Raw genomic sequence first — 18,891 nt, 5'->3', positions numbered from 1 at the left:
ACTGTCAAAATTTCGCAATATTTTATTTATCTGTTAAGGCCGCTCCAAACGAAAATCAAAAATAAAGTCCAAATTTTTTTAAAATGCGAAAATGTTGCGAGTGAAAAAATAAAAAAAAACTTGAAAATTTTTATCAAAATGCACTTTTTAACGAGGGCACGTGAAATGTTTTAAAATTTTAAATTATCGTTTTTGGATTTTAATTTAAAATAGATTTCACTGGCATGAATATCAAAAGTAACTGATTAAAGAAAAAAAGAGATTCATAAAAGAGATTAAAATGCAAGAAATTTTGTATCAGAATTGCAATTCAGTATTTTTTTTAAAATATTGAATTTTGTCATTTTCAGATGCTCCAAATACACTTTTACATTGCAATAAAAAAAAAAAAATTTCAAAAAGGAAATGCATCAAAAATTGATACGATATCATCAAAAACATCCATTTTTGAAACATGAAATATTTCAAGGATCTTTTTTTTTGTCCCATTGGATTTTCGACTTTTAAAATGGGGCATCGGACTTTATTTTTGATTTTCATTTGGAGCGGCCTAAAACTAAGTAGTAAATTGAGTGAAACATGCACGTGTTTAAACCTAATATTACGTGCTTTGCTTGTCATAAAACGAAACAAAAGTAAGGATTTTCTGCTAACCTGAGAAATTTTTCGGTTTTACCTCAAATAAAGATTTTATTAAAAAAAAAGATGGTTCAACGCAGTTCTCGCTGTTGCTAAAAATCCTTGAAAAGGGCTTAAAAACATTTGTGTATACCTTTGTTCACTGTCTCGTTACGAGCGAGGAAAGATAATATAGTGCTTCATTAAAACCTTTATTTACCTAATACCTGATGCCTTGCACGCTATTTTAAAACACGAAATCGGCTTATCAACTTCTGCATAAAGTAAGTAATACAATTTATATACATAACGGAACGAAATGGGACTTACACATTTATTTTATCCTTTCGCTGATCTTTCATGATAAATTTTTAGCAACAATTTTGCGAAATTTCGTTAAAACCAATATTTTTCATTCGAGATTTCTCTGCCGACAGATACAATTCCTTGTAAAAAGGGGTCAATCGATCACTCGTTCATTCATTTATCTTGCAAAAAAAATTATTTTCTCCTTTATTCTCTTGTATTTGTTCTCAACATCGCTCGACAACGCGAACGAGAAAAAAAAAGTTGAAATAAATCGAACAAAGACCTGTAAAATGTTTCATATTCAACAGTCACTTGATGAAAAACAGACAAAATCGATAAAATCATACACTGAAATTTGTGTTTTTTGTTCGTCGTCGTATCAAAATGTTGAATGGAGGCATACACCTATCAATCTTTGTATTGCCTTTCCTTTTATAACAAACTTTGCCAAATATTGTGTCACACATCTGTTTTTGTCTTCTTTTTCTTTATGTACTCTTCCAATTTAAGAAGAAGCTTTTTTTATGGAAATCTTATCTGTCTCAGAAGAAACCGCCATAAAACAAGAGAATGAAAGTAAAAAGGCACTTTTATGATGATCGCACCTTATATTATGGCGAAAAAGGCCAATCGCATATAAATGTAAATGTTCCAAAAGAAAAAAATTTATGATCTGTGATGGATCATAGATTTATGATGCTAATAGATTATTCAGCAATAATCTTCTTTTTGTGTGTTGTGGATAGAATAAAAATAACAGAAGCATGTCATGCAAAAATTATGGGGTTTCTGTTGAAAATGTGCTGTCTGGTAAACTTGAGAGCATCACAGAAGAGATTAAAAGTTATCAAAATGAAAGAGAATTTAAAAATTTGTTCTCTTAACGAAAATAGAAGTCAAAATTCGTCTTCTTAATATTTTTTGTTTCAAATTCCTATTTTTAAAAAAATTTTAAATGAAAATTTTTAAATTTTTAATTAATTTTATATTTTTATTTTAAAGTTAGGCCGCTCCAAATGAATTTCAATATTTTTGTCCAATTTTTTTTCAATGGAAGTGCAAAAAAAAAATTAAAAATTTTGAAATACTTCTTTCATACAAAATTCCAAACTTTTAAAAAATTTTTTTGATCGTTGAAAAATTGATTTTAAAACATTTTAACTAAAATTAAAAAAAAAATGAATATCATAAAAATAACTGTAATTTTTTTTTTTTTTTGAAAAAAAATATTCAATAATTTTTATTAAAATTATTTTTAAAGAAAATTTTATTTTATTTTTATAATTTTAAAATACCAAAATTGCTAAAAATTGAAAAATTTTCTTAAAAAATTATGAAATTAAAAAAAAATTCAAAAATTGGTAATTTTTGATAAAATTTTTAACTTTTTTTATTTTTTCTTTCATTCGAATTTTAACGGTTATTTTCTCTTATCTACATTACGGTATAAAACGACTCTCTTGTCATTTAATAAATGTGCATAATTTTAGTATAATAAAAATCAACCTCTAAATTTTTATCCATTCTACATGAATAACTTCATCTCTGTCACTTGCCCACAAATGATAAACAACGAAGGTACACAAAATCTGCGTCATTCGACTATATTAAGATTTCATATCAAATATTATTTTTTTATGACATGAATTTTATTAGTTTTAAATTTTGCGTTTTGAGATTTTGCAAGCGAGACATTTTTATTGCCCGCAATTTTTTCAGTAATTTACATTTTATGCTAACCCCATTATTCGTCAAATCAAACAACAAACCGAGAATTTGCATGGGAAGACTGTCATAAATAAATTTAGATCAGAAATGAAGTGACAGGGACGCTGCTCGTTTAATTAAGAGCTTTTGGCAGTAGATAAGCCCAATTCAGTCATGGAAAATGATGCTAATTTTGTCGCTTTGTTGCCTCGTTTTACGGGACAGACATTATTTTTGATCGATGTATCAGGGAAATTCTATTGTCTCACTGTATGTTTCGCAAATTCGCTGATTTCATATACGGGCTTTAATTGGTTTAATTTGTTTTCATAAATCAACGTGCGATGCGCACGACAATAAATCAGATATGTGAGATGGGAAAGTACCAACAACGAATGGTTATATTGTTTTCCATAAATTTTCAACAAGAAAAATGCTTTTAAATGACAACAAACGGGTCGACAGTCGGAAATTATGTCTCTTCGTATGCAAAATATTTATATGGTAATGTTAATAATTATACTGCGTGTTAACAGATTTAAATTATATTACCTATCTTGACGCGTATTATTTAAAATTTTATAATTTAAAATTTGTTTTTAATCAATTTTTGAAAAATTTTTACACCAATTGAAGTTTTTCAAATCTAATCAGATAAAGAAGGAGTAATAAAATTGACATAACTTTGCTAACAAACTAATAATTTTATACTTTTTTATTGAATAACTGTTGACAGTTTCATTTAAACTTTAAATTAAATAAACATTTCCAACGAGAATTTAACATTTCCAAACCATTATTTTTTTATTTTATTTTATTTTTTTTTTTTCAATAAAAATTGACAGTTAATATTTTTTTTTTTGTCTTTCTCTCCCAAACAACTTTTTTTTGTTTCGTTTTTTATTGAACTTCCTTTCGATCACAAAACACGTAAAAAACATTTTTTTGCCCAAGATATGTCTTTCAACAAAAATTATTAATAATAATAAGTGCTGAGTGCCATTTGACGTGATTAGAATTGAAATTGTCGTCGCTCACTTCTTGCTTAACTTTTCCCAATAAATATTGAATTGACAAAAAAAAATTGACAAATTGTCTTTTTTTATATTTTTTGTTCTTCCAAAAGCATTTTCGCTGAAAATGTTCCGGATACAATTGAGTAAATTGCCGTTATATTAAATTGTTAAGGAGGCGTAAAACCTTTTTAATGATCTCTCAGTCCATCGCAAGCAATTTAAGCTGATTATCTGTGCAATATTTAAAAAAAGCGAACATTTTATCGATTTCACATTAACTGAATTTTCAAAAAAAAAAAAAAAAAACTTTGGTGATTAGCAAAATTCAATTACTATCTGAAAAAAAAGGGAAGGAAAAAAATGTCATCTAATAAAAAATGAAAAAATTGGAGTAATTTATCAAATAAAAACAATAAATCAAAAGAAAATGTCCAGAAAATCAATTTCTCCAACAAACTTGAGTGGTTTAAAAAAAAAAGTAGAAATATTGTAATTGAAATTTGTATCGGCAACACTCACGAATGCACGAAATCCATCAGGAAATAGAAAAATTGCGTTCTCTAACACACGACAAAGGAACCGAATTCGTAAACAGGGTGTGAGCAATCATAAAGATAAAATCTAACTACTATAAATGGCATAAATGGTTTATTTGGTTACGAACGAAGACGAGTGTTTGCCCTTCGAAGGAAATTGAAAGATTTATTTACACTTAATCAATAAATCTTTCTTATCGAAAGATACCATTCAAATATATTGGATGGGAGGAAAACGCAAGTCAACGCGTACACTAATAGTAAGCGAATCAAATTGAAATTTATTAGGAAAGCTCAGTGTGCGAAACGTAATAAGATGCGAAATCGACTGCTTTTCTGTGGAAAATGTGAAGGAAATTAAATTTCTCTGAAAAAATTTTCACAGAGAACATTTTTTATTCCTTCCTTGACTTGCGTTATGATTGATGACAAACCACGATTTATGATGAAAATTAACCCGCCACATTTCTGGGAGGCTTCGCGCTTTGATTGATTATTCGAGCTCTCAACTAATTTAAATAAACATGACATTCGCATTATTTTTTTTTAGTTAGAGTCTATATGGAGACGACAGGTATTGTCTCAAGAGACAAGCGCATTTAAAATCATTTTAAAATGTGAAAGCGAACGAAGAACAACATAAGAGGCTATTATTTTATCAAAATCTGTTGAATTCTGTTTGCATCATTTGGCAAGCAAGACATCGTCGCTTCAGCGTGCATTTTTTGCTTCCTTCTTCTACGTTTCTTGGAGTGTTGATTCTCTTTGAGCGAAAAAGGGGTGAAATTAACACCTTAAGAGGTCAATTTAACCCCTTAAGAGGTAAATTTGACCCCTTTGGAGGATAATTTTACCCCTTAAGAGGTAAATTTGACCCCTTTGGAGGATAATTTTACCCCTTAAGAGGTAAATTTGACCCCTTTGGAGGATAATTTTACCCCTTAAGAGGTAAATTTGACCCCTTTGGAGGATAATTTTACCCCTTAAGAGGTAAATTTGACCCCTTTGGAGGATAATTTTACCCCTTAAGAGGTAAATTTGACCCCTTTGGAGGATAATTTTACCCCTTAAGAGGTAAATTTGACCCCTTAAGAAGTCAATTTATCTACTTAGGGGTTAATTTGACCTCTATAAGAGGTTATTCTGATCTCTTAAGAGGTTATTTGGCTCCAAAACGGGTCAGAATAACCTCTTAAAGAGGTTCATTTAACCCCTTAGAAGCTAAATTAACCTCTTAAGGGGTTAAATTGACTTCTTAAGGGGTCAAATTCACCACTTAAGGGGTCAAATTTATCTCCCAAGGGGTTAATTTGATAACTTACGGAGTTAATATCACCCCTTTTTCGCCCACAGAGTGCCTTCATATATCTGTATGTTGGGGGCAATGGAGCGTAATGAACTTTTCTTGCGAGATTTATTTTTACTTTTATCTACATGCAAACAGACTCAGTTGGATCAGCATTCATGAGACCAACCAATAAATCACTTGAAAGTGTCGTTTTCTTCTCTCGTTTCTCTATCGCGCCGAAGAAACAAATAAACCACACTAAAGACATTTGTTGCAATTTAAGACACCTGCAGATTATTTTGTCTCTCTCGGTAAATGTTTCAGAATAAATTTTTATATCTTTTTGGCGTGCTTGACATTTTTATGCTCAACTTTTTGCCTTTTTCTCGTGCTTCACGTGCTAAAAGCAGTGTGAGTGACACTATTCATGCCCAAAAAAAAAAAAATATTTCACATGTCATATCGTTTGTGTACCTTTCGTCTATCCTTCTTTTCAATTTACATTTGAACACATTCAGAGCAGAAATGGGGCACGATTTTTCAATGTAATGAGCTGAGTACCGTTTGTCTCTTCTTGAATACGTGACGTACCTTCAAAAAGAGAAACTCGTTAACATTCCAAAGAAACGTTTTTGTTGTTTTTCTTTCGATATGAAGAGATACCTCCTACTGATATCTGATTTTTTCTTAAGAGAAAAAGATTTTGAAAAAGTACGCTGTTGAATTAATCAAAAAAATGGGGATTAAATTCATCTGGGACAATAAACCCAAAGCTATTTTTGGAAGAAACCATAAAAAAAAAATTATAAAATTTTTACCTTTGTTCACGGAAAGCTCATCACATATGTAAAAGCATATATTTTATTTTTTTCTTATTTTATTTTATTTTTTTTTTTTTTTTTTTTTTGTTAAGAAAATAAGGAAAATTTAAAAAAAAATAAGAAATTGTTAAAAAAGTAAGAAAAATTTAAAAAAAAAAATTAAAAAATTGTTAAAAAAATAAGAAAAATTAAAAAAAAAATTAAGAAATTAAAAAAATTCTTTAAAAAATTTTCTTTTGCAATTTTATGTTTTTCTTATTTTATTTTATTTTATTATTTTTTTTTTGTTAAGAAAATAAGAAAAATTAAAAAAAAATTAAGAAATTGTAAAAAAAATAAGAAAAATAAAAAAAAAATTGAAAAATTGTTAAAAAAATAAGAAAAATTAAAAAAAAAATTAAGAAATTAAGAAAAATTCTTTAAAAAAATTATTTTCCAATTTTATGTTTTTCTTATTTTATTTTATTTTATTTTTTTTTTTTTTTTTTTTGTTAAGAAAATAAGAAAAATTTAAAAAAAATAAGAAATTGTTTAAAAAATAAGAAAAATTAAAAAAAAATTAAGAAATTAAGAAAAATTCTTTAAAACATTTTTTTTTGCAAAATATCTCAATAGGACACGTGAGCGAATGAAATGACCATAACAAAAGCTATAAACACCCGACTTCGCTATTACCATGACACAATTGGTACAATCAATATTCAACAGATATTAAATGCGGTTGCTTTCACAAATTTATAGTCTATTATTCTGTATGAACAGATTTTCGACTTTATGCAGGATTTTTATGTGTTTTGTGTGTGACATGCGAACCTAAATTGTCCCGTTGGGGTCATTGCAATATTTTAATGTACAGATAATAATTTTGTGGTTTTATGATAAACGTTGGGCTAAAAAGAGCCATGTAAGCAATTTTATGATTTAATTGTCATTTGTTGGATATTCACTTTTAGCTTTGAAATCCATCAAATATGGGTTGAAACTCATTTTTGCGTTGGGACGGCTAAACTAATAACTTGTCGTTTATTTTTATGGTCTAATTAATGAAATACATTAAGTAGTCTCATCATTTCATGGGAATGATGTATCAAAAGGGACTTCTTTAACAACAATACAACTCGAACTGAATAAAACAACAATAAAAGAGGAATCGATTAAAGTAAAAGCTTTATTCGAACTCTTGTTTTTCTTGCTTCGATGGTTATTAAATAACTTTTCTCTCTATTTCATGTTGGAAAAAACAAACTTTATTCGAGAAATTAAAGCAAAAAGTGTATTAAAGGCACTATTTCAATTTTTCATGTCAAAGCAACTTCCTGTTTTTCTTACATTTTGAGCCTCAAAGCAAAACTTGTGTTTTTTTTTCTTAGTTTTTATTATTTCCTCTTTTAGTACGTGTCCCTTTCACTATCTTTTTTCTTATCATTTTCTGAGCCTACAAGATTTATCAAGTTTTGTATTTATTTTTGTTTGTCTTGACCATTAGCCTTGAGCTTCATTTTGGAATTATCATGACTTTTTTCTTTAACGAAGGCGTTATAGTGTTTGCGAAAAAGAAAAAAAACAGGAAATACCAAATCACAAATGTGATTATTATCATAAATAAATGGAGGGAAAAATGTTAAAATCGAGGAGTGCCCATCTTCTTATCTGTCGTTTATTTTCAGAACAACAAAATAATGATAATTTATGTCAATGTTTTTTTTCTTGTGTGTGTTTGACATTCTTGAGTGTTTTTTTTTTCTTTAATTAGAAAGCAAGAAATTAATTTGACTCACGACGGTTCATCAATCTTTTCATTTCCTGTCTAACGTTGTAAAAAAAATGTTTTTTTTTTTCAAGGACAAACATTTACAATTTATAGTCATTTTTTTGTACTTTAAGAAACGTTCTATAAATATATTCACAAGGACAACAATTTGCATTAAAATTTTACAAAATAACATTTGCTCAAAAAAGGCACAAAACACGTACCAACATCTGCTGTCATAATGACAATAATTATGTCTGAGGCCTGCATGAAAATTCATATTTCCAAAGTAAGAGTTACACACACACAAAAAAAATATTGTCAGGAAAAATTAAAATATATAAATGACGCCATTTCCTCCCTTTTTTCGTTGTCGTTTTTATTTGCATAATTTTTAAATAAAAATAAAATAGGAAAAAATTGGTGCAAATTATTCTATTCAGTAATGTGTGACATTCATCGTCAGTTCTGCTTCAAAAGTAATAATAAAGAAAATAAAAAATTGCTAAATTACGATTCCTTGTTCCCTTGAAATGTTGCAAAAGGAAACGCCCTGTTGTTTATTAAGCTAAATCCTCTGCAGTAAAAAAAAATTTATATTATAGGGACCCGTTTTTTTTTCGTTCTTATTATTCATTCAATGGAAAAACGGAAGTTGGAAGATATAATTTTCACCAACGAGACGGATGTTTTTCGCGTGTGGAATCTAGAGTGTAATGAAATAAATGATATAAATTTTTGATGGGCATATCACGCAAACGGTTTATTGGGGTAACGATTGTTGTTGTGTAATACAAGTTCTTTTTGTTTCATAGAGGTAAAAACATAAAAAAATAATAATAAGGAAAAATAAAAAAAAAAACAAACACCCATGAAAGTGTAAAAAAGGACAGAAAGTTGATTAAAGTAAATATTACTGAGATATTGATGGTTTAATTAAGGGTGTTCTGTTTTCTGTTTCGCGTTTCCTCCCCCTGTTCATTTTTATCAAAAAACCACCAAAAAATCATTTTTATCAAAAAGAGCCAAAAAATTGAAACTGGATTGAAATTTGTCAGAGGGCTCTAAATCATTTTATAACTCAAAACTGCCAAAAAATTGAAACTGAAAAAAAAAATTTTTCCTTTGACATAGTTTTATTTTAAAAACTAAATCAAGAGCAAAAACTGTATCAAAAACTGTGTCAAAGCCAATTTTGTCAAATCTTGCTCCAAATGGATTGAAATTTGTCAGAGGGCTCTAATTTATCATTTTTAATCATTTTATAACTCAAAACTGCCAAAAAATTGAAACTGAAAAAAAAAATTTCCTTTGACATAGTTTTGTTTTAAAAACTAAATCAAGAGCAAAAAAACTGTGTCAAAAACTGTGTCAAAGCCAATTTTGTCAAATCTTGCTCCAAATGGATTGAAATTTGTCAGAGGGCTCTAATTTATCATTTTTAATCATTTTATAACTCAAAACTGCCAAAAAATTGAAACTGAAAAAAAAATTTCCTTTGACATAGTTTTGTTTTGAAAACTAAATCAAGAGCAAAAAAACTGTGTCAAAAACTGTGTCAAAGTGTCAAAGCAATTTTTATCATTTTTAATCATTTTATAACTCAAAACTGTCAAATCTTGCTCCAAATGGATAAAAATTTGTCAGAGGGCTCTAATTTATCATTTTTAATCATTTTATAACTCAAAACTGCCAAAAAATTGAAACTGAAAAAAAAAATTTCCTTTGACATAGTTTTGTTTTGCAAAACTGTGTCAAATCAAGAGCAAAAAATGGATTGAAATTTGTCAGAGGGCTCTAATTTATCATTTTTAATCATTTTATAACTGCCAAAAAATTGAAACTGAAAAAAAAAATTTTTCTGTGTCAAAGCAAAAAAACTGTGTCAATTTTGTCAAATCTTGCTCCAAATGGATTGAAATTTGTCAGAGGGCTCTAATTTATCATTTTTAATCATTTTATAACTCAAAACTGCCAAAAAATTGAAACTGAAAAAAAAATTTTTCCTTTGACATAGTTTTGTTTGAAAACTAAATCAAGAGCAAAAAAACTATGTCAAAAACTGTGTCAAAGCCAATTTTTGTCAAATCTTGCTCCAAATGGATAAAAATTTGTCAGAGGGCTCTAATTTATCATTTTTAATCATTTTATAACTCAAAACTGCCAAAAAATTGAAACTGAAAAAAAAAATTTCCTTTGACATAGTTTTGTTTTAAAAACTAAATCAAGAGCAAAAAAACTGTGTCAAAAACTGTGTCAAAGCAATTTTGTCAAATCTTGCTCCAAATGGATTGAAATTTGTCAGAGGGCTCTAATTTATCATTTTTAATCATTTTATAACTCAAAACTGCCAAAAAATTGAAACTGAAAAAAAAAATTTCCTTTGACATAGTTTTGTTTTAAAAACTAAATCAAGAGCAAAAAAACTGTGTCAAAAACTGTGTCAAAGCCAATTTTGTCAAATCTTGCTCCAAATGGATAAAAATTTATCAGAAGGGCTCTAATTTATCATTTTTAATCATTTTGCAACTCAAAACTGCCTCTAATGGATAAATCTGACCCTTTTTTCGCCCAAAGTGTTTTTCGACATTTAAATAAAAAATTTTCGACATTTTGAAATTTTTTTTTGTAAGCTTCTCTATGCTCTTGTTCGATATTGCTATTTTCGCGTTCCAGTTACTGTAAAAAAATGTATCAGCAGCTGTGTCATCCTGTCATATATATTGAAATAAGTAACAGGATCAAATTAAATTTTATAAAGCAGAAGCACTCGTCGTTATGCTCCATCGATGCGACGCCTTAAAAAACAGTTCTTGTGTGCAAGATGATCCCTTCACCTGTCTAAAGACACAATTTAATATTGAGCTTTTCCTGAACACTGAATACGACAACGAAGAGCTCACATCGGTAAGCTTATTAATAAACAACGAAGGATCATATTCCAGTTTTTCTCACAGAGACGTTTATTACGTTAATTCCGTTGTAAAATAAAGCCTTCTTGATGCTGTGTCGAACGAATTCATGATAGAAAAAAAGAGGATTTTTTTTCTGATGTACAATTCAATTACGAGCATCATTGATTATTTTAAATCCAGAGAGAATGTATTGAAGGGCAGTTAAAATCAATAACGAAAAAATTCTCATCTCACATTGTAATAAAAAGAAAGTAACTCGTAAAAAATAATATTAGAAAACGAGAAAAGGATTCATTTCGAGTTAACGACGACAGACAGAAAGATGTCATTGTTATCCACTCGAGTTGAAAGTTATTACATCGTAAATTTCCTTTTTTTTTCTCCTTCTTTGCCTCACAAATGGACATCAACATGTCATACATTCATATTTTTTCTTGTCTTGCATTTCGTCATCATCATCTCATCATTACATTAACGACAGAAGAAGCAACTACTTTTATAGTAAAAACGTTCTCAAAAGGACGAACAATGTGTATGATGTGAGGGTAACAACATTTTAATGGGCTCCGTATGTGTTTTTACGAATGTAAGATAAAAGCATGTCGTCTTTTATCTCGCAGATATAATTATCATTCATGAATGACGAAAGTGCAGATAATTGATGTGTTGTTGGCTTGGATGTGTGTAAATGAAGGAAAATAAGAGGAAAAAGACGAAAACAACAAAATATAAGAAACATAATCCGCTCTTCAGCGAAATCCTCGAGAGAAATGTGTCTGCCACGAATGTTTGTCAGTTTGTTAGCACAAACAAGAGATAAACTTTTTTTTTGTCCTCATCCTACTTTGCCACATATTATCTTTTCTTTCGTATATATTGAATGTATCACATGTCACTTGCCATCTTCGTTTATTTTTGGTAACATGAACAGGTGAAAAAATTCCAGACAAGAAAATGTGTCTTTCTTCGTTTTTTTTTTTTGCAAACTCTGAGAACTCAGTGAGGCGTAAAATTAAAATAAGAAAAAAAATTTCTTAACAAACAAATGAAAAATTACGAAAAAGGTTCAAAGTTGCTTTTTTTTATGTGATCACGATAGAAAAAAAAAGTTCAATAAAAAAAATCGACATTGAAATATTGAAACTGATTGCTGATTGACACACTGTTTGATTTTTCATTTGAAAGTGTTATGCTTGACCTGACACGAGCAAAATGTTTTTTTCCACATTTCTCCGTTTTTAAGTGACACGGTTGTGAAAGAAAATTAAAAAGTTGAACAAAAAAAAGTAGGAAATGGCGTGAAGCATTGCGTTCGTTTTTGTTTGCATGTGTTCGAGTCAAGTCATGCAAGAAACCAAAAAAATAATCAAAATTATTGAAAATAATGATAAAACTAATTTTTGATGAAATAAAAAAATGAAGGTCAGTGCCAAAAAATTTAGATTTCTGCGATATCTCGGATATTTTAAAGTTTGTTAGTTGCATCAAATTAACAAAAAAGTTAAAAATTGTTTAATGTTGAATTAATATATTATCATAATATAGATAATTCTTATGGAAAAAATTGTTTACAAATTTTTAAAAAATGCCTTAAAATTTTAAATGGAACATCAAAAAAATTTTGAAGTTTCTATGAGAAAAATACTTTTAAATAAATTTTTGGATTTTTTTACCAAATATTTAGACACTTTTAAATTATTTTTCATAAAATCAAAAATTAAATGAATAAAAATTCATTAAAATAATTCATTCTAAAAAATTTTGTTGAAAATATTGAAAAAATACGAAATTTTGTTAAAAATTCAAAAGTTTTACGTAAAAGTGTTAATAGAAGAATAAAAAAAAAATACAAATTTAGAATGTTTGAATTTTCAAAATGAAATTTTTACATAATTTTATCAAGATTCGTGTCATTACAATCGTCTTATCGTTCACGAAATCCAAATAATTAAAATTAATCGAAATTAATTTAATGTTTTTATGATAACACATGCGATGTTTTTACTGCCTAACGATGATGGATCACATAATTATTATGAAATTAGGTATCAGTTAGCTATTAAGCTGTCAATAATGCCAAAAATGAATTCTGTCAACTTTTCATCTTGTGCTAAAAACTTTTATATCAAATTCATAAGGCTTGTTTGTTGCTCTTATTATCTATATTGATGCGGAAACAATTTACTGAATTCATCTTTTTTCTTATCTCTTTTATTATAATAACAATATTTGACAAGGAAGACGAAAAAATCTTTTGAAGAAAAAAAATGTTAATTTACGACGTTACTCATAACTTAATGTTTTTTTCTCTCTAAATTTTCTTAAGATAAGAAATTTAATGTGACTCGAAACAAAAGGACATGTGCCTCGTATAATCTTAAAACAATGAAAAGACACCATAAAAGAAACACATTCAATGGACACAAATTGCAAAGGTTTTATTTGTTCAGCTACCTTTTTTCCGAGAAGAAAAGCGATCAACAAAGCGAAATTGTTCGTTCTCGTTACACATCGTTATTATCTCGTTTTCAGCCAGTTATCAGATGAAGAATGACGAAAGCAAATAATGAGAGCCTGTTGAAAGCGCACATTTAAATGTTTCTACTGAAAAAGTATCAAGCTGCGTTGACTCGAGTCGTACGTTGTTGATTTATATACGATAATATGAATTGAGAAACGGCGTGTGACAAAAGCTGCCACAAAAAAAAAACGCAAAAGATTAATGAGATTGAAATGTGAAGTATTCATGCTGTTTCTGACAACTTTTTCGTGTTTTAACTGGGTTTTATGTAACACAAAAAAGAATCGAGATTTAGAACGGCTCGAATTAATTTAATAACTGCAAAAAAAAAACGTGTCAAATCATCATCTACAAAAAAGTCTAAGGGAATGAACAAAAGACGACGATTGGATATCATCAATGGTTTGGATTCACTTTAGATTTTTTTTTCATGTTTTTCGAAAAAAACAGGAGGGTGCAAACAAGTGCTGAAAATACTTTGCCAATCAGATAGCGATGAATTAAAGTTGAATAACAATATAGACAATGAGATTTTCTCATGCCTTGTGCAATCTTTGGAATATAATATTTTTTAAAGAGTACTTTTTCGTGAAAAATTCCTTACTTTATAAATTTCGACAAAGTCTCTCACTGCAAAGATTAAAACGGAAACCTCCATGGCTTTATGAAGAACAGACATTTGATGCAAAATTAACATGGAAAATTGATCAATTTTAAATTTAGGTTTTTTTTTTTTTTTTTTTTGAACTTTTTGTCCCATGCCCCATTTCAAAAGTCACAAACCATCAAAAAAAAAAGTTGAAAATTTCATCAATTGACCGTTACTTTTTTTTTCAATTCTTTCAAAAATTTAGGTAAAAGTTGTTTTTAAAAACTTCAATTTTTCAGTTTTTAATTCATAATATGAACTGAATCTTCTTCAAAGGGACTTGGCAAAAAAAAAATACTTTTCAAAATTTTTGACAAATATTTTTATGAAATTTTTTGTTTTAATTTTTACCTTGAAATATTCTGAGATATATTTTAAATTATCAAATCTCAATGTAGAGACCATAAAATCAACTAAAATATTGATTAATGACAAAAAACTGTTAAAATTTTGTCATTTTGTATGAAAAAGTATTTCAAAACTTTTTTTTTTTTTTTTGCACCCCCCCCCCCCCCATTTTAAAAAAAGTTTTTTTAAAATTTTTTTGGAGCGGCCTAATACTAAATTATCAAAAAATCTCTCGCCATTTATTTTTCGATGAAATGTTAAAATTGGGTAATGTAATACGATAAAAATGTCGTGTTACAATATTTTTATTGTAAATGTTAAAATATTCGAAATTTGTTGGAATTTTTAAAAAATAAAAATATTTGTTGACAAAAATACAACAAAATTAAACAAGCAACATTCACTTGCAGATTCAAATAACATTTTTCTTCTATACATTATATATAGCATAAACTATAAAAGTGATAAAGTTTTCCGTTTGTTTGCTATTTCCCACATAATTTATCAAGGAGAGTGTATCGCTCTGCTATGTTCCGTATTTTTCGAGAAAATACAACAAAATAACTAAAAACTAGGTTGAAATTTTGTTGTGTTCACATGTTTTTACGCTACGAGAATGTTAAAAACCAAAAGTTTACATCATCTTGCTTCTCTGTGTCGTGTATGTGTATCTCTCTTAAGTAGTAAAGTAGTGCACAATACTTTGTCATTTGTTGTTTACAACTATTCAATTTACTGGGAAAACTTAAAATATTGTTTGTCATTGTTTATTGTCTGTACATAAAAGGAAAACTTTTGATTTTGAAATGTATTTTTATTTTTTGAATTTGTTGTTTGTAGTAGACATACAGAAAGCAAAAAGGAAAAAAAACTTTTGAATGATTGTTAGAAGTTTTAAAATCAAGAAAAGGATGTAACACTCATGGAAATGAACGAGGTAGACACAAAGAAGATGTTTTTAGAAGTCATTAAGGGTGAATCTCCTGATGATTTCCTTTTGTTCGTAACAGAAGAGTCTTGTACAAACACTTGAGTCTTTTGTCTTTCGAACGAACTCGAAACTTTTTACATTATAGAATGTTTGTTTACGTTCAATAGAATCCTTTGTACGGAATTTTGATTCAATTTTGAAAGTTTGCAAAATTTTGATGACTTTTGTTTATATTATAATGAATATTCAGGTTGATAAAAATTGACCAAAAGAACTTGTTATTTTTCAATGAAAAAAATCTGTTTTTTTATATTCTTAAAAAAACTTAAAGTTGATCTCAAAGATTTTGAACTCAAAATTTTAATAAAAGCCAGAGTCTTAAATCATGCCAAAATTATATTAAAAAACTTTTCGTAAAACTTGCAAAAAACAATTGTTATTACAAAAAAAAAACCTGGGCGCGAAACCTTAATTAAGATTTATTTTCCTTCAAATTCGTTCTTTTTTTTTGTTTCCATTTTCCTTTTATGATAATTATTATTTGCAATCTCATTCGGTATTCAAACTCATCGCCAATAGCAACACAAAAAAGATAGAAAAATAAGTTAAATTAACTTTTTATGATCATATTTCTTTCGCTATTCTCTGCGCCATTCACAATTCCTCCTTTATCTCCTAATTTTTTTTTCTCTTTTTGAATTATTTGATTACTTCATGGAATCTCGCAATTATTATGATAATATTCGGATAGTATTGGTTCATTAATGATGATATATAGAAAAAAAAGAGAATGGAGAAAAAAATGTAGGAAATTTGTTGATGATATTTTTTTTTCGAACGATTGTTGCGTGATTCTCATTAATATATTTTTTTCCATGCTGCGGAGCCTCACCTTATAATGTGTGTGTTTGATACCTATTTTTAGATAATTATTGAAGGGAAATTCCTTTGATAACATTTAAATAAAAAAAAAAAAAATGGAAAAAGAAAATTAACGTGACCAATGGCTTTGATGTGAATGCCGTTCCTTCCCTTAATTATTCGAAATTCATTAGCGTTATTTATCACTACTTTAAGCTCTTAATGGAGGAAAATCTTAATTTCATTATCCGTATTGTGTCATAAATTTGGTGCGATAAAATCTCAAATTATAATAATAAAAAAAACACGCAGGGATCATTTTATCACAAAAATCTAAGAAATTAACGAAAATAATTAATATTATCATTCCTGTTATCAAGCAAGGAAGCACGAAGAATATGTCTTAAAAAACACGAAACAACTACTAAAAAACGAGCGAAAAGTATCACTTTACAAATTATGTCAAAATGTCCAAAAATCGTTACTTAATTCCTTCTTCACTTTTTTTCTTTCAGATAACAAATTTAGTTTCGCATCGCAGCGATACACGACCACACACAACAACGGAACGTACATTACGTGCAATTTCACGTGTTGGACAAGCTGTTAATTTGGCAGTTGAACGATTTGTAACTGTTGGCGAGACAATTGCTGATGACAATCCCGATATCAAGAAAGATATGTACGACGCTTGCAAAGAAGCACGAGCAGCAGGTAAGTAACGTCGACATTACTTCATAGACTTTTTTGTTTCAATGCGAATTTGACTGTTACTACGTGACAAGAATCGAATATTTTGGCTTTTTTGTTAATCAAGGCGCTCCAAATGAAAATCAAAAATAAAATCCAAAATTTTTGAAAATAAAATGGGGGAGGCAAAATAAAAAAAAATTTTTTTCGTACAAAATTTCAAAATTTTAACAAGTTTTGGCCGTTTTTGATAAGTTTTTAAATATCTACTTTAAGATTTAAGATTTTAATAAAAAAAATAAAGAAAAAAAAAATCATAATAAAAAATAACTGTCAAATCATTTTGAAAAATAAATTCAGTAATTTTATGAAAAATATTTTTTGAGAAAAAAATTTATGTTAAAATATAATTTTTATCACAAAAATTAGTAAAAATTAAAAATTTTTCAAAAGTTGAATTTTTTTTTTTAATTTAGGCGAATAAATTTAATATTTTCATTTTTTGTCCCATGAGGATTTTCTCGAGGGGGGGGGGGGAAATAAAAAAATAAATATTTTTGAATTTTTTGTTTGTAATTTTTTATCGTTTTTAGACGTTAAACGTTGATTCTTAACATTTATTTTATTTTAGTTTATATTATTTGAAAATTTGAACTTAAAAGTAAAGAAAAATCAACAAAATCTCCCAAAATAAAAATTTTTGAAAAAAAAATAATTTTGGTCACGTGACTTTCAAAAAAATGTTTTTCAACATTTCAATAGAACATATCGCAATTAAGCAAATTTCTATATTTTTTTGTATAATTTTACCATAAACAATAATTTTTCATGATTTTTTCAATATGTATAAAAATTCCAAAATATGTCAAAAATATTTGTATTTTATATTTAATTTTTATTTTTCCCCCTGAATTTTTTCGACAAAATCCGAGGGGGGGGAGGCAAAAAATGGATATATTAAATTTATACGCCTTAATTTTTTTTTATATATTTCTTGATTGGATTTTTGACTTTAAAAATGGTGCGTCGGACTTTATTTTTAGTTTTCAATTAAAACGGTCTAAAATATGTATCATATTCGAACAGAAAGGTAAAATCGCATTTTACAAATCAATCGAATAAAACAAATTATTATTTTAAAAATAAATCCTCGAATTTGTTACTTCTCGTCAAGTTGATTATTTTCGGTCAATGTCAAATCGGGATGAAATTTCGTACAAAATAAAACCAACTGAGGCGAAATTTTTATGTGACAAATAAATTTCGTTTCTATTGTTGTTCCATTTCATTATTTTAATGCAATTAAATGAAATGTTTGCGCAAAAACGGTGAGGCATCAAACTTGATGAGGATTTCACTTCACATTAAATGTCTAAAAATAGACGCAAAAATGACGAACGCAAAAAGTAGCCTGACGTCTCCATTGTCGGTGACGGAGAACGTGACAAAAGAACTCTGTAACTTGTTTCCTTCCTTCTTCCATCAAAAACGGAAACTCACTATCTCTTCTTCTCGCTGTCGACGTTTTTTTTTCGTGAGCATTAAAATAAAATCATACTCGCATAAATTTTTTAATAGGGTGAAGAAGGAAAAGAAAATGCGTAAAATTAAATTTTTAATCACGTAAAGTGATTTAAACTGAAAAATAACAATGTAATAGTAATCCGCGAGAAAAAAAGATGAGATAAGGATGGAAATAAAGAGACATGATGAAGATAGGAGCACCGCATTTAGTTACTCTTATTATATTTTGCCTTTGTAATTAGGCCGCTCCAATTTTTTTTTTAACTTTTTGTCTCAAAAACTTTTTTTTTTAAATGGAGGGGGCAAAATAAAAAGTTTTTGAAAAATTTACTTTTTTAAACAACATGACAAATATTCAATGAATTTTTCAATATTTTTAATCTACATTGAGAATTTCTTATTTAAAA

The 18,891-nt window shown here is 27.8% G+C and overlaps 1 protein-coding gene across 1 annotated transcript in view; it reads left to right on the top strand.

Annotated features, from left to right (window-relative positions):
- The window catches only part of LOC134833848 (alpha-catulin), a 55,178-nt gene that overhangs the window by 6,763 nt on the left and 29,524 nt on the right, over nucleotides 1–18,891 (top strand). The window contains exon 2 of the mRNA XM_063848323.1: nucleotides 16,786–16,984. Within this exon, the coding sequence (XP_063704393.1) occupies nucleotides 16,786–16,984 (199 nt within the window). The remainder of the gene's footprint in view (nucleotides 1–16,785; nucleotides 16,985–18,891) is intronic.

This window comes from Culicoides brevitarsis, chromosome 1 (assembly GCF_036172545.1).
Source record: "Culicoides brevitarsis isolate CSIRO-B50_1 chromosome 1, AGI_CSIRO_Cbre_v1, whole genome shotgun sequence".
Taxonomy (NCBI): Eukaryota; Metazoa; Arthropoda; class Insecta; order Diptera; family Ceratopogonidae; genus Culicoides; species Culicoides brevitarsis.
Note: the sequence above shows the minus strand (reverse complement) of the source record. Positions and strands in the feature narration are given on the sequence as shown.